The 23592-nt window shown below is 44.3% G+C and overlaps 1 protein-coding gene across 1 annotated transcript in view; it reads right to left on the minus strand.

Moving 5' to 3' along the window:
- The window catches only part of SFXN2 (sideroflexin 2), a 55181-nt gene that overhangs the window by 16387 nt on the left and 15202 nt on the right, over positions 1-23592 (minus strand). The window contains exons 3-7 of the mRNA XM_066600918.1: positions 22405-22575; positions 14838-14936; positions 7674-7749; positions 6453-6538; positions 1464-1524 (exon numbers count right to left, since the gene is read on the minus strand). Of these exons, the coding sequence (XP_066457015.1) occupies positions 1464-1524; positions 6453-6538; positions 7674-7749; positions 14838-14936; positions 22405-22575 (493 nt within the window). The remainder of the gene's footprint in view (positions 1-1463; positions 1525-6452; positions 6539-7673; positions 7750-14837; positions 14937-22404; positions 22576-23592) is intronic.

The following is a 23592-nucleotide window of genomic DNA, read 5'->3' on the forward strand; positions in this document are numbered from 1 at the left end:
CGGAAGACCCGCAGAAACCATTTGTGGGACATGACAGATGGGATGGAATGGTTTTTCCACGCAGATGCACTGCGGATCATCCACACAGAAAAAATTTGCAACCCCACCTCCCTAATGGATTTTAACCTGCAATTGTATTTGCGGATACACGGCGGATCACCCGCACCCATTGACTTCTATTCAACCCGTCTGCACAGAATCCGCACTGAAATGGAGCATGCTGCAATTTGTTTTCCGCACCAAACGGTCCGCAAATTAAATCTGTATGCTTCAATTCAGTTGCAGATGCCCTATGGGCGAATCTTCCGCAGGGGTGACCCATGCGGATTCTGCAAATCTAATCCGCCTGTGGACATTGGGTCTAAAGAACTCCAGCACTGTTTGGTTTCGCTGCTTTGCACACCAAGTCTTTGAGCAGGTCAAGAACATTTTCCTTGTCTCTTGCTATATAGTGACAGTTTCTCCGGCCGCCGTCTTCTACAATACCCTAGTAGGGTAAACACTGTCCTAATCTGTACTTCAACTCCTTCCCTTTAGGCCATACTTACACAGGCGATATTATATTGCGAGTTTTGTGTGTTGTGAGACGCACAAAAATAGAACCCATCCTTTACAAGGAGTCGATTTTTCTCTCGCAGCATGTTCTATTTTTTGGGTGATATTGCCCAAAATTTCCGAAGCAATCATCATGAGATCATGTGCTGAGATTTAAAAAAAGAAATAAAAAAAAACCAAACCAACTTCAGATAACGTGCGTTTCATATGCGTGAAACACGAACATTATCCTCACTCACTATCTAGGAGAGCCCCTAGAAGTTGAGTGAGTGAGGAGACTTATAGGGCCATTCATGTTCCTCTGGGTAATATGCAAATAAGGGGAATCGAATAATATCTCTGCAGCGCCACCTGTTAGAAGGCAGCATTCCTACAAGTCAATGTTAGGCTCTTTATACAAGCCTTGTAACAATGACTGGGCACGTCACAAGCCTCTTGCTAGCCAAACCAGAAACCTACTGCACACTGATGAGGGGTAAACACCCCAAAACAGCTGTCTGTGCATAGCTTCTGGCTTGGCTTTCAATTTTCCAGTCATTGTTACAAGGCTTGTATAAAGAGTCTAACAATGACGTGATGGAATGCTGCCTTCCAATAGGTGGCGCTGCAGAGGTATTGTTTCATCTCCCTTATGTGTGGGGAAAAAAAAAAAACGCACGTACGGAGATCTGATGTTTTTTTCTCACACGCACACAGAAAATCACAGGAATACAAGCATGATATCGGTCCGAGTTTCCCAGGCCTATATCATGCTTGCCCATGTAAATACCTCCCCCCCCCCCCTGAATCCCAGAGAACCCCTGCAATTTTCTGCAAAGTGACACCATTTCCTGGCTCCTCTGTGTTTAGCAACATTCTGCTAATTAGCCAGATTACAGCAGTGAAATGTCTCCGCAGGATGTTCTTACTTTTGAGTGTCCGAGCTGGTTATCATTTTCATCGGTGACTGCAATGCCATTAAGAATTTCCCTAGACGAAACACAAGTTATGACATCACTTTAGTAAGCGGATATTCTCATAAAAAGAGAAAAAGAAAAAAAATCAGCATTTTGAAGAACTACACCGTCAGGCCTTAGTCAGACGGGCGTTTTTTCGCGCGATTTGCGGATCGCATGTCGGATGCGCAAATCGCGTGACCGGGGGCGAAAAATCGCGGGAAAAATCTGCACCTAGCCGCGTTAATCGTCGCAGCAAAACGCCCGTCTGACCGGAGAAAAATCGCCGTGCGCATCAAAATGCGCATGAAACTTAGACTGGCTGGCGAAAAAAATGATTTTGGTGCGCACATAAAACGCCGAACGCAGATAGGCGCGTTCTGCGAATCGTCGTGTCCTATAATTTATCGCATATCCGCATAAAAAGCGGACATGTAACCGATTATATAGCGAACCATTGGTTCTATATATGCGCAAATCGCATGCGCAAATCGCGCGAAAAAACGCCCGTCTGACTAAGGCCTTACTGGTAAGATCGCCATCACGGATGTAACTACAAGTTATGCAAAACAAACCAAAGACAGACAATTTAAAGGGACACAGTCACCATGAACCATCATAAACCAAGTTATGGTACTGTTCTGGGTGATGACGGGTGTTAAGGAAAGTGTTTTTTTCTACTCACTTGCTCCCCAGCCCTCGCTGTGTCTGCCCGTGAAGTCCATGCATGGCCTGAAAACTTGACTCTTCAGACCACTCTTCTCTAGAAGTCTATGGGCGAGTGTGCACACAGCAGTCTGAAAAGTCTTTTGGACTGTGTACAGACTTCACAGCGGGTAGTCGAGAGCATGAAAAACAACCCCTCGTGTCCCCTCAACACCCAGAACAGCACCATAACTTAGTTTATTGGTTCAGTTCCAGCGTCCCTTTAAGTACCTTTTACACAGCCAAGTGATAGGACAAGAACACTCAAGAATGTTCATTTCCCTGATCTTCGGGTCGTGTGAAGTTGCCGCCGGTCACCCAATGAGCGAGCAAATGCTTTGTTCGTCAGGTAATTGCATCGTTCATGTTCCACAAAAAAACCCATCATCACTGTCAGCCGCACATCTTCTTGGTGAGTCTAGTATGTGCGGTCAACAACCATGAAACCGTATATGGCATGAACGACTCTATGAAGGATTGTTAATCTTCCATATGGACAGCATCGACCTGTGAGAAGGCCACACAAATTGATCAGCGCTCATTACACCGAGCTGTGCAGATGGAACCATAAAGCTTCTCAATGAGAATTCACAAACGAGACACTTCGTTGAGGTGTCCTGTAAAGGGGATTGATCATAATGAAGTCTTTCGGCTATTCATCGTCTACTGGTACAGGTCTACGGCTTCATTTCCCAATCAGAGCTTATTTAGTGCCACTTTTCACATGTACTCATTTCGTAATACTATATATTAGTATAGTAACGAAAATCGTAATGTACAAGGAACGTATTCATACAAAATGTATACAATGTTTCTTTCTAGCTTGTAAAGACAGGAGAAAAGAAAAAGCGATATCTTCTCCCTTCCTCAAGAACATTATGTCTGAAGAAGAATCCTGCGAGGTTCGAAAGCTCGCTATAACTTCACGTATTTTTGTTAGCCATTAAGAGGCTATCATATCTACAAGATTACTTGGTTTCTCTTGCTGCCAACAATCACATGAAGAGAAGAGAAACTTATCATAAGTAAAACAATTCAACAGTCATATTAGCTTCTGCGGGTATCTTATTTACCATGTAATAACTTATGCATTATTTCTTCTCTTTTCTGTATTGCAGTTTATAATATTTGATGCGAGTTGAACCAAGATCCCTTTTGAAATGGATTGGGACATCCCCAGTGTTGATATATTATTTTTTCATAGGGAATTGTTGCGTTCACCAATCCCGCCCAACCTGACACCGATGGAGTATCCACCGCCATCCATCTCATAGCAATTGTTTTCCTTGCCAGGAACAGATCCGCCCTAAGGAAAATTTGGGTATACTGCGGCCATACTTCCCCAGCCGATAAACCAAACAGCGTTATTTTGGGGTCTAAGTTAAGGGGGGGCGGGCAGAAGTGAAGATAGGAAAGAAAAAAACAACTATTCAGAAAGTTGTGATGTGGGGACATTCCCATATTAATGTGTGGAGTACCGGCCGTCGCACATGTGCAGTATAGTTTGCTTCTTTTTAAACTCCGACTTTCCTGCAGAATCCGCAGCACGTTCGTAATGTCAACTGCAGACGGTCCACGGATCGGACGGCTTTTATTGACTTCAAATGGAAGCTGTCTGCATGGAAACTGCACTAAAATGGAGCAGTGCAGAATCCGGATAACAATTCTGCATCTGTAAATTGAAGCGTGGATGCCCATGCTTCCCATGGGCGGCTTGAACTGCAGATTCCGCAAATCAAATCTGCCTGTGGATATGAGGCCTAATCCCCCTAGTGCCTTAGCTGAGTATCTCCCCGCTCGTCTCTGAAGATTCGGGGGGCGGTGCGGGTGACAGCTGAGTTGCGGCGGGGAGCACGGGGGGGGGGCGGAGAGGGAGATCTCCCCTCCGTTCTTCCCCGCTCTCTTCCGCCGCTCCCCGCCCCCCGAATCTTTAGAGAGAAGTGGGGAGATACTCGGCTAAGGCCCTACTCGCTCGAGTAATGTGCCTTAGCGAGTATACTCGCTCATCTCTAGTAGTTAGATATTTTGGTTAGGCCGGGAGGGAACTGAGCATTTAGAGTGTGGCACAACTGAAAATATCTGTACTTGTGGGAAGGTGTCCCATCAGTCCAGTTCGGTCTGACCACCACATTACAGTTAATCTTCAGGTAATGAGAATGGGTGCTTTTAGAGCAAATACAAATAAAATTGTTGTATAGGTTATTGGAAAAGCACAAAAATCTCTATATTGATTGCTCTGTAAATGAGATTATTAATGCTGTTTTAATAGATCAAAAAGAAAATAGTCCTAAATCTTCTGGCACCATAGATGAACAATAGAAGTCTTCACATGCCCAACGCCATTATTCTACCAGCAGCCAAGCAATGCCAGGGCTTTACCACAATCGCTTACTTTCCCTGCACCATGTAAGTAGCTGGTATTGGTGGCAACTGGTCTGCTAGTGGTCAGACAAATCATCAATCACCAAAACCCATTCCCCATCAACACCCTATTTCAGGGATGCCTCATCAATGAGGAGTGTTGAGCACTCTGCCTCAAGCAGCGCCCCTTCCCTACTGTAAGGCGGTGGCAATTTGCAGAACAGTCGCTGCTGCTTGGGATCAGTAGGCCGCCGGCACAGCCCACTGATCCTCTATGGCAGAATTTCAAGTTAATTGGATACAATTAGCTGTGGCAGCGCTGGTATCAGAAGCTATGTAGGGCTCCGTGCACCACCACTTTCTATGCGACGCAATGATGTAATCACATCACTGGTGGTGTTCTGCAGTTTGTGGGATAGAAGAGGCCCGGTGATGGACGGAAGGCGCTATGGGACCGTGGGGAAGGTGAGTGACTATTATTTGACTATTGCGGACAGTATTGCTACAACAGGGAAGTCTGGCTATTACTAAAGTCGACATTATGGGTGTTACTACTACAGGGGACATTATGGCTATTTATTACCATAGAGGGAGAGTGTTGCTCCTCATTTACTATATGGGACATTATGGCTATTTATTATTGCAGGGGACATTATGGCTATTTATTACTACAAAGGGATATTATAGCTCCTCATTTACTAAAGGGGACAGTATGGCTATTTATTACTATAGGAGAACAGTATGGTTCCATATTTACTACAGGGGAACAATGAAGATCATTGTAGGGGGAATAGTGTGGCTTGTTATTCATTACTCACCGGGCACTGTTATACAGTATTTATGGGAAACAATGTGTGGCAGTATTAAAAAAGTTTATTTTAATATAGGGATTACGGATATGAAAAAGCAAGGAACCAAATACATCTGTGTGGCAACTTCTGAAGAGACAAATTGTGTCCAGGAGAAGTTGTCATGTTGGTCTGGACCGAATGGAGAAGAAAACAATTCCAATTAGAGATGATGTAATGTGTGAGTCACAGTGTCATTGCTTATTCTGTCACTGGCTGCCTCTGATCAGTCCTGTAGTCACTAAATAGTCTGTAGATCGATGATGTGCAGCACCACTTTTGCTTGTGCGTTGACAACTCCCATCATGTTTACCAATGTTCAGCTTGCATTAGGAAGTACAGACAAATAGCACGGCTAACTAGACTTTACCAGTTAATCCCTTTATTGTTCTTAGTTCTGGTTCTATATTTATGTACTAAGCTTTGTTCTGGGGCCACATTTATGTAATGAATGGTTCTAGAATTAAGGATTAAAATTATATATTTTTGGAGTATTGTAATTGGATTATTTGTTAGGAGATAATTATATACAATTACTCTTTCTTTGTTGCCAGCAAAATAACGCTTTTTGTGTGTGTGTGTGTGTGTGTGTGTGTGTGTGTGGGGGGGGGGGGGGTGGAGAGAGGGGGCACCATTTCACTATTCACCTCAGACAACAAAAAGACTAGGGCACCCCTGCCTATATTAGGTACCCGTTGGTCTTATATTAATATACTGTATGCACAGACTAACAATGGCAGACTAGAATATGGGTTGTTTGCGTGTCCATCCAAAGATTTTATGCACACTGCAGGTTCTATTGCAGTTTTTGCTATGACAACCCCATATCCTGGGAAAAAGCACGGCAGAAATGCTTTGTGCAATGATCCCAGGCCCAAAGAGTTGATGTACATTGTGCTTTTTGCCACAAATGGCAGCAAACTATAGACACAGTGCACAGGGCAGCGCTGGATGCATGTTTGGGGAACAGCCATGGTCTACTTAATCCAACATGGTATACCAATTAGGTTAACAAGGGAAGGCAGGTATAGTTTTGGGCTGAACTTACTGTTGTCTCATCATAGGAATATTCACACAATTGGCAGCAGCAACAGCAGCAAAAGGAACCCAACGAGCGATCAGTGGAGGCGCTTTCTGAAATGAGAACATATTTCATCCCGTAAACGTGTCACTTCGTTTAATGTAGAAGCCCCGAAGACCCCCAGGTAGGTGAGCCCAGGGGTAATTAATTGCCCTTCTACCCATGCTTTGGCCCCTTTAGTGACACGCCCGGAAAATCTCCGGGGCTTGCTGCACTGCCCATGCAGTTAAACCCCGGAAGATTTTCATGGACGGCTCTAGTGCTGAAATGCTGACCAGGACACAAGTTATTGTGCCACTGTACACATTTGCCACTTCGGATTACCTCAGGAAAATCTCCGGGGCTTGCTGTGCTGACATGTGGTAATAAACCTGCCACTGAAGGGGTTAATTCTGCAGTGATCACACATGGGTACAAGGATGTGCATCTGGGCTTATCAGATCCTATAAACACTTCAGACCTGAAGTCCGCATTATAACTGTAGATAAATAGCGGAGGGCAATAATTAATTTCATGGAACTTAGCCCCGCCCCCGTCCCACCTCCCCTCATTGCAAATAGTGCAGAGGGGCGGAGAGGGGGTGGAGAGGAGGTAAAGAGGGGGCGGGATCTCAGAGCACTGCTCCCGGCTCCTCCAGCCTCCTCCCCCTGCAGAGAGAGACGCCATATATCGGCCGGCGTGAATACCCGGCCGATATACGGTCGTCTGAAATAGCCCTAAGATTTACACTGGTGTACAATGCACCTAATACATGAGGCGGCGCACGGCTATTCATGTATTAGGCGCATCTTGGCACCTCCATGAGCCAGGTCCGACCGAATGTTCATTCCTGGCACAGTTTACGCAAGTTTCTGGTGTAAATTATACTTAAACGTGTTGGTCTGGGGCAGTCTTGCTCATTAAAAAAAAAAAAAAAAAAAAGGGCAAAAAGCCTAGAAGTTGCAAGTATTTGTACAAATCCCCACTTATCTAGGATGTGTGGCTTTTGAAAAAGTCGCACTCAAGTGTACAGGAGGCATATTTTCGGCACAAACCTTCAAACCACAGAGAAAGCTACTTTTTGTGCCCAACTTAATATCCTCTGTACCACATTTTGAAGAATGAGGCGCATCTTAGGCATAAGCTTAGCCAAAAAGTCACAGCTAATAACTGCAACAGAACTGTGCTTATGGCAATTCTCCCCCATACCTTGGTATACAGGTTGAGTCCAACAGCAGTGGCTAGAGCAGTCCCAGTGGCCGTCACATAAGCAACTCCAATCTGCCTGCAAGTTCAAAACAGCACAATTAGATACAGGTTATACATAATGTACTAGGAATTAACAAGTCTACATTTTTAGGAAAAAGGTTATTAGCTCAAAAAATATGCACACAGATTTACCTTTAGACATTACATTTTTGTGAAGAGAACCAAATCAAATTGTCTCACAATGATATCTACAGGGGGCAGCTTCATATGTCTGGCAACTAGAGATGAGCGAGTATAATCACTAAGGCACATTACTCGAGCGAGTAGTGCCTTATCCGAGTATCTTCTCGCTCGTCTCCAAAGATTCGGGGGCCGGCGGGGGGCAGGGAGCGGCGGGGGAGAGCGGGGAGGAACAAAAACAAAAACATCTACTATGCTATGTTTTACATTTACAGAGCCCCTTGACCAATTCCGGAGCTTCTTTCACCTTATAGGTCAGATGAACCAATAGGAGCAAAAAGTCCTGTTGGCGAGTACCTAGCATTCTCCCAAGTCCTCAAGCTTTTTCCCCAGAGTGCTGTGATAACACTAATTTAAGTCTGTGCTCTGGCCACATCTCCTAATTAACCCTTACCAACGTGTCTACCCAAAAATAAGACCCTGTCTTATGCAAGAGGCACTAGGTCTTACTTTGAGGGGGTCTTCTCTACCTAACAGACTCGGTCCACATCAATCACATCGCTCTCCAGAGGTCCGCACTGTTCTTCAGTCCTCGTACATCTCTTCCTGGTGACGGGATTCAGCCACTCGTACATCACTTCCTGGTGATGGGATTCATAAATCCGGCCTCCAGGAAGCGACGGCTGTTGATTGGTTCTCAAGTACTGCCCTCAGCCAATCAATGCAGCGCTTAAAGAACCAATCAACAGCCATTGCCTCCTGGAGGTGGTATTTATGAATCCCGTCACCAGGAAGTGGTCATGTACGAGCAGCTAGGACTGCGGCAACAGCACGGACCCTCGGAGAGTGGCGTGAGTGACATCAAGCGCACCTCCTAGGTAATGTATTCCTTTTTTTAATGTAGTGTAGCTAGATCTTAACTAAGAGTGAAGTGTTTTACTGTAGTGCCATACCTCAGCTCACTACATAGTTTACATTAACTTCTGTACACCGTGTTGGCAAGATCCGGGATAAACAAAAAGTGTTGTCAATTGGTGACAAACTTGACATCATCAAAAAAGTGTAATCAGCACCTCACTTAACACGTGTTCAAACTGCTGGATAACTTTGTCTGCCGGTAATGATGTTAAATGATTATCGTCGCCAACAAGAAAAACATTGTGCAAAAGTCTCTGACCTTACCCCAACAATGGGAAAAAACTGAAAACGTCAAAATATGATAAGATTAAGAAAGGGTTATTAGAGTGGTTTCATTAGAAACGGACACTCAATATTCCCATCAATGGTCCTATTTTACATCACAGGGCTGAAGAAATTGCTCTCAGATTAGATCTTAAGGCCCATTTAGATACGATTATCGCTCAAAATTTGCTCAAAACAATGCGTGCATTTACACGGCAAGATGATCGCTCAAAATTCGTTCAAACGGCAGTTTGAGTGACAGTTTTGAGCGTTCACTTTGCATAATCTCTTAAGTAGCCAATTTGCTACTTAAGAGCTTATTAGTGTGTAAATGAAGGCTCCCGCTGTATACAAGAGACAGCAGGAGCGCTGTCTTCTGTATACAGCTGCTGTATTCTCAGAGCACTCAGCTGCTATACAGAGAGCTGTCTTCTATTTACAGCTCCTTTCTTCTCGGAGCTTTCAGCAAGTATCCAGCTGAGTGCTCCCAGTGGAGTATGCAGAAGACAGCGCTCCAGCTGTCTTCTGCATACAGCTCCTTTGTTCTCAGAGCTTTCAGATGGTATCCCACTGGGAAGTCCCAGCGGGATATCAGCTGAAAGAATGCTATCAGTGCCGCCTGCTGAGAAAATCAGCGTGCGGCAGTGATTAGGCTCATTGCTAATTTCTAGCTTGCTGGAAATGAGCGATGAACGAATAGTGCCCGAACAATGCACGATGGCAGCGCATTTAGACAGAACGATTATTGCTCAAAAGATGGCTTTTGAGCGAATATCATTGTGTCTAAATGGGCCTTTAGGCACTTCAAACAATCAAATTGCTAGATATTATTGTCACCTTCAATGGTAATTCTTTTGGCATTGCACGCATAAGAAGTTATTGTATTACCATTAAAAACGTCCCAAGAGGGACTCTGCTTAATAAGCTTTCCCTCTTAAAACGTTTTTCAGGGGACCAAGCAAATTAAACTCCTTAAGTGGGAATCACTGTATTTATTTACATATGTTAAAAACTTAGTGGGGCTCCTTTGGCCCTAATGGAAATTCTCTGTGGCATATGGTCTACTAGTATCTGATACACTTCAGATGGTATTTCCCTTCATTGATCTTGTAAACATCTGGATAGTTCTCTCAAAGCAGATGTTCTAGTTTGTCCCAAAGATGTTCAGCAGTGTTCAGGTCAGGACTTTGTGCAGCTGGTCCAATAGTGGGACATCCATATCCTCAAACCAACGTAAAATAATGTTAGAGTTGTGACAAGGCGCGTTGTCTTGTTGGAAGTATGGCTGACCATTCCCAGAGTATTGTCACATTGTCAGCAGCACATTATTATCTAGAGTGTCAAGGTAGATCTCTGTGTTCATGGTTCTTGTCACTACAACCAATGGACTGAGAACATGCCACGTAAATCTTCCCCAGACCATTGTGGAACCTCCACCATACTGCTGGCAGAACACACTCAGGAAAAAGGCATTCCCCGGCATCCTTCACACCCAGGTACATCCATAGGATTTGAAGATGAAGTGGTTCGATTAGTCACTCCGAAGAAGGTTCTTCCATTGCGCAACCGTCCAATGACAACACTCCCTGTACTAATATAGACGGGTCGATTGTGATGGATGGCTTGTGTGTAGCAGCATAACCCTTATATCTCATAGCGTAAAGTTCCTGTCACAAACTATGGCCGACCCCTCAAAGGGTCTGCATCTTATGTGGTGTGGTTTAGAAGTAACATGCTAATAACACAATCCATTCTACTGATAGGGGGTGTGCAATTACTTTGGGGAGGATAGTGTATCTAACCAGAAGTATCCATTAATTAAGTGGATTACTTCTTTGGATGCATTTACAAAACATCACGGCCCTAAGTAGGTCTTACCCTATTATCATCCCCCGACTTTGGATGGATTGTCTGGTGAATATATGAAAGAGACTTTGGAGAGGGGGCTGTATAGTTTAAAATGTGTTTGTTTAAAAATGATAAAAATCTTCATAAAAATCATATAATTAAAAGAAATTCATCATTCAAATTAAAACAAACAGTACAACTGCATATAAGTACGTCTGCCCCTCTGTCCTCATGCTGATATTACATTTTTGTGTGTGCTATAGAGAGTAAGAGAAGAAACCCTGTTTTCTCCATGTGAAGTGTATGTAAGAAACATACCGTGTTTCCCCGAAAATAAGACCCTGTCACTAGGTCTTATTTGAGTACAGCTGATATTTCAAGCCTCCCCGAAAAATCAGCGTAGGGTTTATTTTCGTGGAAACACGGTAGCAGGCTCCACTCCCCAGGTCAGAGAGAACAGAAAATTAGGTATGCAGCCGTCGGAGGGGAAACAAGTAATAAATTTAGGATACAAGTCGTATAATGGCCTGAAATAGCGTTATTCCTCTTATACACACAAAGTTTTAACTGCTGGGATTCCAGGTGCAGGGAACACCACTAATCGCTATAATAAGCCGGCAGAAGAACTCACCTGAGTACTGTGCCCATTTGGCGGTCATCGTGAGAAGTGTAAAGACTCAATAGACTTTCTATGGAGCCTGTACACCACTATGAGCAGTGACAGAAACAGCTGAATGTGCACAGTGCTCAGCTGGGTACTTCTGTCCATTCATTTCAGTGATTGGTGGTGGTGGGGGTCTCAGCATCCGGGCCATAAGCAATCAAAACTTCTGATATGTCAGATGTACAGTTGAGCGAACATACTCTGCCGAGCTTGATGCTCATTTGAGTATTAGTGTCCTCGATGGTGCTGGTTACTTGAATAAGCATCAAGCCGTGTTCGACCCCGCCCCAAGGGAGGGGGAAGGGAGGGGGACCTAGGGAAAAAAAAAAAAAAGCTTGGCACCTGGCGTCCCACATACACAAATGAGCGAGTCTCCCATTATAGTCAATGGGGTTCGTTACTCGAGTAGAGCTCTCGAATTTTACGAAAAGCTCGACTCGAATAACGCGGACCCGAGCATTTGGGTGCTCGCTCATCTCTATTTAAATTGTAATTTTACCTTTTTTTGTAATATTTTCCTGGGCCCCATGTACATGCCCAGCTGGCCTAATGATTTAAACAGTCGTGTAGATCTATGGTATACAATTTTCATGGCATATTTCTGCAAGATTTGCATAAAAAGTACTTTTGGAGGCTCTACTGTCAATGATCACAACAGTGAGTTCTGTTGATGTGATTATTAAGCCAGTTTATTGCTAACATACAATTTTATGGTTTTAATTTCATTATTCTCCCAGGGAAATGCTGGATGTGGTTTTCCACAGCCCTCTAACACTTCTCTTTCAATGAAAGCCCAACTCCTGTTTCCAAGGAAATACTGAGTCTGAGAAACATTGGGAGCCAAGGAATTTTATAAATTGCTTTCTTAAGGAAGAAGCATGACTGTGAAATTGATATTTAAAAACTGGGATGAAAGATTGAGGCGTCAGTAGAAAAGAGATTGGTGTCTGAAGATGGACATAGAACGCTAAAGAAAGTCAGTAGTACAACCCATCTGCAAGACATTTGCATGTGCATGACGTATAGCGGTTTCCTGGAATAAACTGGGTTTTTTATTCTAAGGACTATAATCTAGAAGTTGATCCATCTTCAGTAGTAATAAACTAAAGGGCCTCTCCGGCAAAAACATTTTTTTCCATGCCTGCACTCCTCACCTGTCATACTCTGGAAGTCTCTGTGTATTGCAGCCACTTCCATGCAGTGCAGCTACCTGTCTGATGCTTATCAACCACCATCTTGACAGTGACATTTTTTACATTCACTTTCAAATCAATCCTATGATACATTAGCTAGAGGCTGTATCGTTTCTGCCTGCTGGGGGGATAGTTTAATCATTACCTTCTATATTCTTCAAAATAAGCCCATAAGTATGCAGTCTGAAGGATGAACTGCGATCTCCTCTATTATACCTGTGTGATGATCATATGTAACTGTGATAGGAGTGTCTGTCTTCCCCTCTAGACAGTTTCTGTGGTAGGATTTATGCAACATAAAGGTCCTTTTACACGCAACGATTACCACTTAAAGTTCGTTCAAACGGTCGAAAATGAGCCATAGTCGTTACATATAAACATGGGCATCGGGCACTTTTCATTTGAATGATGATTTTAAGGTTAACTTAAAATCCATTGTTCAGCCACTGAACATAAAGCAAACACATTTGTTTTCAATAGACTGCACACTGTTCTGCCCAAGGCATGCTTACACTAGCCAGGAGGAACAATGCAATCTGCTAGCAGCTGCAAGGAGAACAATGCAGCTGTTTTTCCAGCTGGGTGTGTGTTTAAACACATGCTGGTCTCTACAAACAGCTTCTGGAGGCCCCTTTACATGCAAATGAAGATGATAAAGTGTTAATGGCCATTAACACGCTATTAAAATGCAGTGCTAAATCTTTCAGTCCTTTGATTGAAAGAGGGCCTTAACACAGATTCTGAAATAGACTAGAAACTGAATACATATCCCCAAGTAAATGTGAACTGGTCAGAACAGATCACATGACCATCTGAGATAAAGAGGCCAGAAGTTTCAGATATAAAAAGAATAACTAACTATGGTAACACTAGCTAAGAGCTATAATGGGGGGCTAGTTACATAATGAATGAAATTAAATATCAGAGTGGCCCTTTAATTTAAAGGAAATCTCCACCCCAAGATCAAAGTGGAGAGTTGCTAGGAACCTCTGTGGTATGCTGTAATCTCTAGGGGAACCTGGAAGTAACTGTTCAATTTCCTTACAGCGCCATCACAGAAGAAATGAAGCATTGCATCATTCCCACTGAAATCAATAAGCTGTCTGTAGTGCATGGCGTGAATGTGCCGATTCTTCCAGAGTCACGAATGGGGATCTCCCCCAAGATTTCCCTAACAGAATTTTCAAGGTGTGCTTTCTAAACCAGATGCCCCTTTAAAGTATCCTGCTACTTGTTTAAAGGGGTTTTCTGGGATATAAAAAACAAATATATCATTAATTGTGCATGCGACTGCTCAGCCAATTACAAGCTTCAGCAGTGAACAGCATGTGACTGCCCCTCCAATCCTGAAAGAAGTTGCTACGGTCACGTGCGGTTCTTTGTACATGTAGAGAAGTTGGTATGGATATTACGTAGCAGAAAATCCGCAGCAAAATCCACATCACCGGTGCTTATTTTGATGCATTTTTTGCTGTGACTCTAGCAGATTTTACCCTTTCAGTTGGAGAGGTGATGCCTGCTGCTCATCCATGGCAAATTTTGCGCCAACGGTGCAGATTTTGACATGGTTTTTGCGGCGGATTTTCCAGTATAGAAATTCCGAACCATTTCTCAATAAGTACGTGCCACACATGCAACTCCCTAACCATTTCATACGTGAACACAATGAAGATGGCAGCTTTTTGTATTTAACGTTCTTATCAGTGACGGCATTTTCTGCAAGGCGCTATGCAGGTACCTTTATGCATCACAGCTTCAGCCTTTAACCCTTTCCAATTCACTGCCTGACGTCTTTCTACAATCTGATTGAAGGCAGTACAGCTCTGATGTCAGAAGACGTCCAGCAGGGTATTCTTACTGTATATTACTGGCCGCTCTGTTGTCAGGGGCCTCTCCAGCATGTCTCATACTGCAGTACTGGCTCTAGCCAGCAGATGGCGCTATTGTATAATGGCAGAAAGAGAAAGCCCCCTAGGAACTCCTGAATCCAAAATTGGATTGCAAAGGGTTAACGCTGGAGGTTCATCAGAAGCAGAAGAGTCAACGCCAAGAAAGAGAAAACCCTAAAACATTTACCGGAGAGAGATAAGAACTTACCCAGGAGTGATGGGAGAGGCCGCATTTCGGTTGGTGTAGTTCACAAGTGCATTAAAAGACTGGTTGACCCACTGCCAAAACACCACTGCGGGAACCGTCCTGTTAACATGTACAGCAAAACAGTTACAAGCATAGCAATAAACAGAAGCAAATCTTATATACAGTAAAAACAGACGAGCACCGGATATTATACACACTGCTGATATGCATATAGCCAGGGCGGCCTGCCAGCAATAGTTTTCTCTGAGCATCCAAAAAAACTTTGAGATCGGTTCCACTCTGCGGTGAACTGCATGCGGCCAAAACACCGGCTCACTGTGGTGGCCACAAAATTTGGCAAAAAAGGGCAATATTCATGTCAAAACTTTGCAGTTACTGGCTACCATGGTTGGGGTTTTACCCACATGTGCTTACTGCAACAGGAGACCCTGTCCTATGAATTACATACATTCCTGTATGAATTGTTTGGAATTTAAGACCTCTGCTTGCTGTCATTCAATAGAAACTTTCATTGTTTACTTCTAGTGCGTAAAAAAACAAAAAACAAACAAAAAAAACCCACAACGCCACACTCTCTCCGGTCAGTTGACCCACAAAGAAACGCAGGACTGATTACCGTAAAGTTACTCATAATGTATATGCTGCATGGACATGCAGAAAATTTGCTTCGTATTACAGTACAAGCACAGTGGGCAAAGAAATCTCATCCACATGTGTAAAAGTGATCTGTGATGCTGATTTTAAAAGTAACTGCTCATTTAACGAAAACTTTTTGACATGTCAGACCAACATTTCAAAAGTTTGGATCGGTGGGGGTCCAGGTGCCGGACTCCCATTGATGGCTGAAATGAAGGGGCTGCAGCACTCACCTGAGCTTGTGCCCCTTTGTCGGCTCCTCTCGACAGCTGAAGACAGATGCGTAGACCTCTACAGACATCTATGTGTCCATCTTCAGGAGCGAAGAGGAATAACAAACAATGACGATATTTCAGCCATTAGTAGAGGGCTTGGCACTCGGACCCACACTGATCAAAACTTTTGACAAAAAGTTGTCAAGTCTTTTTTGAAAGTGCAGTTACTCTTTAAATCCACAGAATATCAATCTATGCTGCAGAATTTCATCTTGGATTCACCCAATCGAGGTGAAATCCACGCATGCAACATTCATAGATTTTGCGCAAAAATTGTCACAGGTTTTGTGGTGTGGAAAATCTGTCCCATGTGAACATACCCTTACACTGCAGTTTTTAGACCGGCAGGTATGTAATGAGCTGTGCACTTATGTGTTCATCATAGGACTATGATGTAGTGGCCCAGCACATCATCATGGTCCCCTCCATAAAGGTCATACGTTTGTCTTATGTGGATGCACTGTGCAAAGCCTGTCGTGTCATTTCCAGTGTGTTAGTTGCGCAGCTGCGGCGTTTGAGAAGTTAACTTCAATAAAATCATTGCCTGTATGTAAATGTGTCAGTCATGTCATATGGTTTGTGAGAGGGTATAAATACCGTAGAAGTGATTGAGAGCGAGAAAGGAGTTCCATCTTCTGGAGTAGCAAGAGTTTCATCTTGTCTGCCACCTAACAGAGCCACATGGAAGCACCTTCAGCTTCCTTGTGGTGAAGATGGAAGAAGAGGAGAGATTTCCCGTGCTGATTGTGTTCTGGATGGGAGTGGCGTAAGCCCACAATAGTAAGAGAGAGCAATTGTAAGTAACTACTTCTTAAGCCCAGTGCAGAGGTACTATCTGATTGTCTAATTTTCCTACGCGGCCGTCCAAAGCCAGGATCACCGCATAGAGGTACACCCTTTGCTACACCCACGCATCTTCAAGTCGGGGTGGAGTTACTGCAGGAGAATAATCCTTACTACATTTTAAAATCCATTACCTGCACTGTAAAGTCTCTGATTGAATTGTCTTGTGTCAACTGTTTCCAGTTTTTAAAGTAAAAGCTTATGCTGGGCTCTAACCGTTCCTAGGGACCCGTGGTACTCAAAGACTGTCACTGTCTGCATTTATTCTCCGCCAACGGTCATTCCAGTGTGTAGTAATGGTGGCGTCACCCGTAACAACTACAACCCCCATTCTCCTGTGTGATTGGCATTCCCTATCCTAGGGGTGTCTTTGGTGGCCTGCAGTGATGGTCTGGCCTTGGCTCATTGTGCCCCTCCGGGAAAGGGGTTTGGTAAGAGCCGCCGTGATAAGCCATCACTTTACCCTCCCAGCTCTCCACATATGTCAGGTGTCCAGGGTCTCCCTATGGGACGCTGCAATGAACTTGAGAGTAAACAAAAAGTTCCAATTGAATTGCAAGCAGATTTTGAAAACCTTGAGCAACTGATAAAGAAAGTATATTGAAAAATTGGATAACTTTTCACCATACAGAGGGCAACATTTATTTGCAAGAAGCAGAATACCCCTTTATGTACAGTAATAAGGTCAGGCATGTGATCCTTGATTCACCAGGGGCCGGCAGGTAAGGCCTCGCTCTGCAGAATCCGTGGTGCGCATGGTATGAAGCTTGCAAAATCATAGAAAGCCTCCTAATTTACTATATTTTTTTCACATTCTGTCTATAAAGAAATGAAGCCTAATTAAAGTGGGAACATATTCTAGTGTAAAAAACTGAAATTCACACGGTGGTCAAATTTATAGAAGGCAAGTATCCAATGTTTTGTTCTGGGGTGGAGGTGTGCTACAAAACCCCAAGGAACAAGTATAATATCTGTGTAGAGGCCACCCTCGGCAGACTCATCTCCCGATAGCTGTATGCAGATCACCAGCGCAGCACAATGCTTGTTAGCAATGTTACCCTGCAGCACGGAGGTCAGGGGTCCAAATCTGACAAAGGCCAACATCTGCATGGAGTTTGTCTGTTTAGTATGTGCGTGGGCTCACTCCCACATACTGGTAGGTTAATGAGGATCGTGAGGTCCTGGCATGTCTAGTTTAGTAAACACTTGTTCCAGAATTGTTATTTCATTAAGAAGACATCTTTTTTTAAGAACTCTTTGTTCTGCCGTTTCTCTGTTATTCCTCCTAGAAATACATTGACCGCTGGGTCTTACCAGTTGGGGGTGAGTTCCTGCACACTATGACACTGTCCAATCAGCGCCAAATGTGCAAAGACATACCTCCTCTCGCTAACCAAGCCAGAAATTTACTGCACACTGATGCGAGGCAAAAACCTAGACACAGCTGTCTGTGTATGGATGCTGGCTTGGCTTTCAATTCCCAGTCATTTTTACAAGGCTTGTATAAAGAGTCTAACATTAACTTGCAGGAATGCTGCCTTCCAATAGGTGGTGCTGCAGAGGTATTGTTCCATCTCCCTTATTTGCATATTACCCAGAGGAACATGATTGGCCTTATAAGTCTCCTCACTCACCTTCTAGGTGCTCTCCCTAAAGAGAAAATATAGCGTTCCTGACCCTCTTTAACAAGAGGCATGGTAACACCCAGTTGTCAATGTATTCATAAATGTTCCAGGAATACCAATAAAGGAAGGGTGCTCCAGAATAAATTAAGTTAGAATACAAGTATTTACCAAAAAAAAAAAAAAAACCACAACACATCAGGAAAGCCAACAAATCCTCTTTCATGGGTTTATCATCAAATTTGGGCCTAGGGTGTCTAAAAATGTAGTTTGCGACATTAGGGAGTAATGGGAAGGGTGACAATCTCTGTACAGCACTGCCGAATATGTCGGAGCTATATAAGCAACAAGAAATAAATAAGGTTGTATAGGCAGGAACATGGACTCCGAACACAAAAAGTTACATTTCTATAAGAGTGATGATAGAAATAAATGGGATCTTGGTATAAGTCACAGGTGCTCACAGATATATGTAAGGCCAAATACGCATGGCGTCCTCATGGCGTCCTTATGGCGAACCACACAAAGAGCAGTGTTTACATTGACAAAGTTAAAATATTACACATTTTGGTTAAAGTCAACCTCATTAGTAACTATCAGTACCCAGCACTATGGGCAATGATTAACTGAGCCGTGAGAAGGGAGCTGTGGACAGACAGCTGGGTATACATTGTGTTATCCTATAACCGACCCCATTAGGTCAACACGTATGACAGATTATTGATTTACTACACAAACTAGTCAATGTTGCACGCAGGTTTGCAAGCAACTATAGAGTAGGTTCACTTGTGCTGAATAGAAGAAGCACGTACTTATCAGAACCCCCATTTGCGTTGGACGTTTCCAATTTATATACATGCAGCACTGAGGGGGGGCAATATAAAATGTCAGGGAACAGATGTGCCGTATCATTGTGCTGTGTGCGTTAAGATAAGATCGTGTGGAATCTCTTTATGGGTATGTTCAGATGGGGCGGAAATTCCGCATCCAAAACAGTCAAAATCCGCACCAGCAATGCGGATTTTCACTCAACTGGTCACGGATCCACAGCTAATTTAGGCAGCTACAGCGCTCCAATCACATCCCAATTCTTAATGCTATCAGCTCAGCCTTTTACTGAACCCCACGCTACTGTTCAAGTGATGCCACCGTCGCATCACCCGACCAGCGTCGCTGCGCTCATTAGAGATCGCCGGGTACTGGGTGAAGGGCTGCACTGATAGCTCTCCTCATCACCCAATTCTTCACTTGCTGTAAGCAGCACTGCTCGTGCGGATTTTGACTGTTTCTCTTGCAAAAACGCTGCTGGAAAATTAGGACTATTTCTGCTACTACGGATGCTTTCAGACAAGTGTACTCCGGCATTTCCGTGGTTTCCAGTATAAAAACAGCGGTTTATTTACATTTCATCGGGGGGGAAAAAAAAAAACCATCTCCCAAAATTGGGCTGTCATATTTCGAACAGAGTTCTTATTTATAGCGTCTTCTGGAATCCACAGAGGTGCTGTAGTCTTGTTTCTATTGCTAGTCATGGTATACATGCACCTGTCCTGAAGTGTATCCACACGGTCAGCTGGCATTTAGCGTTACAGTTATATTCGGTCTGTATTTTATAGACTAATACGCAGCTAATATTAATCTTTGCATCCAATACATGGCCGTATCAGCTACTTCTGTCCAATTTTGCCACCGTATTTAGCCGGTAGATAATAAAACCAATGACCGCAAATATGGAGACAAATGCAGATCAAGCAATGATGATGAACTCATGACCTATAGTTGCAGTGTCATCTTGAACATGTCCATATTCTGGACCTGTGACTATAGGTTTGGGTGAAACCGGCCTTAAACTTCTTGCCCATCCAGAAAGGGACAGCATATTGCTTTGATATACCATCAGTTCCTAATTGGTGGGAGTCCAGCTACCGGGTTTCCCACCAACACTCTGAGAGAGGGAGGGCTAAGGGCTCATGTCCACGGGCAAAATATGATTTAAGATCCGCAGCGGATCTCCCGCATGCGGATCCGCATCCCATAGGGATGCATTGACCACCCGCGGGTAGATAAATACCCGCGGATCGTCAATAAAAGGGATTTAAAAAAAAATGGAGCATGGAAAAATCCGGACCATGCTCCATTTTCGTGCGGGTCTCCCGCGGGGACGGCTCCCGCGGGCTTCTATTGAAGCCTATGGAAGCCGTCCGGATCCGCGGGAGACCTAAAATAGGAATTTAAAGTATTTACCATCCGGCGCGGGCGGGGAAGGTCAGCTGTTCCTCACGGCCGCATCTTCCTTGCTTCGGCTCGGCGGATGTGCCCGGCGCATGCGCGCGGCACGTCGGCGACGTGCCGGCGACGTGCCGCCGGCGTCAGGAATTCATCCGCCGGCCGAAAATGAAGATCCGGCCGTGAGGAACAGCTGATCTTCTCCGCCCGCGCCGGATGGTAAATACTTTTAAATTCTTATTTTCGGCGCTCATGTCCGCGGGGCAGGAGGGACCCGCTGCAGATTCTACATGTAGAATCTGCAGCGGATCTGATTTTCCCCGTGGACATGAGGCCTTAAAGAGGAACTGCACTTTTTACAAACTTACAACAGGTCAAAAGTTTTGATCAGTGGGGATCCGGCTGCAGAGACCCCCGCTGATCACTAGAAAGAGGGGGCGACGGCACTCACGCAATTGCCGTATCCCATTGACTGTCTTTTCAGCTGATTAGGGGGTACAAGACAGCTGCATAGAGGTGTATGTAGAGAGAAGCTGTCCTGCTCTATAGGATAGGCAATCAATATCTGAGCCGTGTGGGTCTGACAACTGGTACCCATACTGATGAATGCATGTAGGGCAAGCACTGTGGCTTCAAGGTTTACATCTGTTTGTGGTCCGATTTGTACTCAGAACGCCGTATGGATTGGATATCTAAAGCATAGGTCGTCAATTTTTGAAGCCCAAATAACCCCTTTAAACATAAAAGATCATTAATATAGATGAGCGAGTATACTCGCTAAAGGCAATGGCTCGAGCGAGCATTGCCTTTAGCGAGTATCTCCCCCGCTTGAGACTTCAGGTTCGTGTGCTGGCAGCGGGCACGGAGCTGCGTGGGAGAGCGGGGCGGAACGGAGGGGAGATCTCTCTCTCCCCACCCCCCGCTCCCTCCTGCTGACAGCCGCTGCTCACCGCTCCCCCACGCCGGCACCCGAACCTGCAGTCTCGAGCAGGGGAGATACTCGCTAAACGCAATGCTCGCTCGAGCCATTGCCTTTAGCGAGTATACTCGCTCATCTCTAATCATTAAGAATTTAGAAAACAAAAAAAGTTGAATTCCCATAGTTTATTATAGTTAATTACTAGAAGCACTGAAAAATACTTCTGTTAATTAACTCTGCAACATTTCCCAAATGTTACTATTGTGTTTGAATAATCTAACATTTTACAAATCACTACTTCAGACTTCATTGATACAGTAAAGGCTGAAAAGCCAACACATGTTTTTTTTCTACCAAGGTCAAATCAGACACTTCTAAAAGTTTTCTTTTTGTATATAAAGTGGCGTAAACACAGGCCAGTGTAAATGCAGTGTAGTAAACACTACGGAAATAACACGTCAGGATAAAGCTAACCAGAGAGATTCTCCAGAACATCATGGAGGCACGTAATCTACAGGAAATACAGTGTGTTTCCAGAAAGACCATCATTATAGTTTTACACAGGGAGTAGGTTCCAACCATGCAGCTTTATTAGAAATCCATAGAAAAAAAAATGTATGCGGTTCTAAGAAAAAAAACCCCAAAAAACAGAATGCCAGAAGTGTGTTTTGCATTGTTTAACGTGTCCCCACCCCCTCCTCACAAAAAAAAATTGAATGACAAGTTTGAATGAATATGTACCCTAAAATAAAAAGCAGCAAAAAGTGAATTACATCATTGAATGGCTGTGATTGGTTCATCGAGTGCCGGCTCTGATTGGCTGAGCCATTGCGCTCGTGATCCAATCACAGCAATCTCTTGCTGGAGGCGGAGTATTCAAGCCCTGTTGCCAAGAAAAGAATGCTCTCTAAGCGCTGAGGACTACATGACTTTAGGTTTATCTAGGTCTTCAGTTACTGATAGACCTTGTTAGTGACCTCTACAACAGTCACATCACACATAGCTCAGAGTAAAGGTAGAAGAGTGAAGCCATAAGAGGACGGTACCTATAAAACTGGAGCATACATCCCGTGATCGCCATCCCTCCGGGAACCTGGAACGACATTCTTCCGATGAGGTTCATCTTCTCGCCAGTGTCCGGGTGGAAGGCAGAATCGTAGAGCTTCTTGGCATAATGAAGTTGTTGTATAGTGGTCCCGGGTGGAGTGACACCTGCTCTGAACACAGAAAACACAGTCTAATCTGGTCTAAGGAGAGCAAGAATTCATGAAGATGACTAAATTAGGCACTTATAGGCCTCATGTCCACGGTAAAAATAAAATTTAAAATCCGCAGCATTTTTCCCGCAGCGTTATCCGCGCCCCATAGGGATGCATTGGACACCCGCAGGTAGTTAAATACCTGCGGATGTCATTTTCCCCTTGAGGCGCAGATTGCTTCTGCGGGAAAAAAAACGTGACATGCTCCATTTTCGTGTGGGTCTCCCGCGGGGACGGCTCCCGCAGGCTTCTATTGAAGCCTATGGAAGCCGTCCGGATCCACGGTACACCCATGCCTGAATTTCTGCTCTCCGCGCGCGGGAGAGCAGGAGTTAAAAAAAAATAAAAATGGAGTGCCTGGCGCTGCCGGCGTGCCAAGCACATCCGCCGGGCCAAAGAAATAAGATCTGGCTGCGACGGAGGGCAGGTCTGCAGCGTCCGGACAGGTAAGTAAATTCTTCTTTTTAGGCCTCATGTTCGGGGGAAGGGAGGGACCAGCTGTGGGATTCTCCATGAAGAATCCGCGGCGGGCCTGATTTTCCCCGTGGACATGAGGCTTTAGGCTTCCCTCACACAGGCGTTTGCAAAAATGTCACGTTTTTCAACGCTGCGTTTACAGCTGATGATGCTGCTAACTCACAAGAAACTACCCAAAACAGTCACATGACCACACAGGGGCCATTTTACAGAGCTCATTTCAGTGCTAGCTTTGGTCTTGCAAAAAGGACAGAAAGACAGGAGAAAGAAAAAAAAAGGGGACCAAAGGAAGGGAGAAAGAAAAAAAGAGACCAAAAGGACAGGGAGAAAAAAAAGAAAGATGGAAGGACGGACAGAAAGACGGGCAGATAGAAAAAGAACTTCTTTTCAGACTTAGTGGCATAGCAACCTCAGCAGCAGGATTGAAAGAAGGATGGATGGATAGAGGGAGAGAGAGAGACCAATCAGAGGACTCTTTTGCTGTAGGCGGGGTTTTCA

This window comes from Eleutherodactylus coqui, chromosome 4 (assembly GCF_035609145.1).
Source record: "Eleutherodactylus coqui strain aEleCoq1 chromosome 4, aEleCoq1.hap1, whole genome shotgun sequence".
NCBI lineage: Eukaryota > Metazoa > Chordata > Amphibia > Anura > Eleutherodactylidae > Eleutherodactylus > Eleutherodactylus coqui.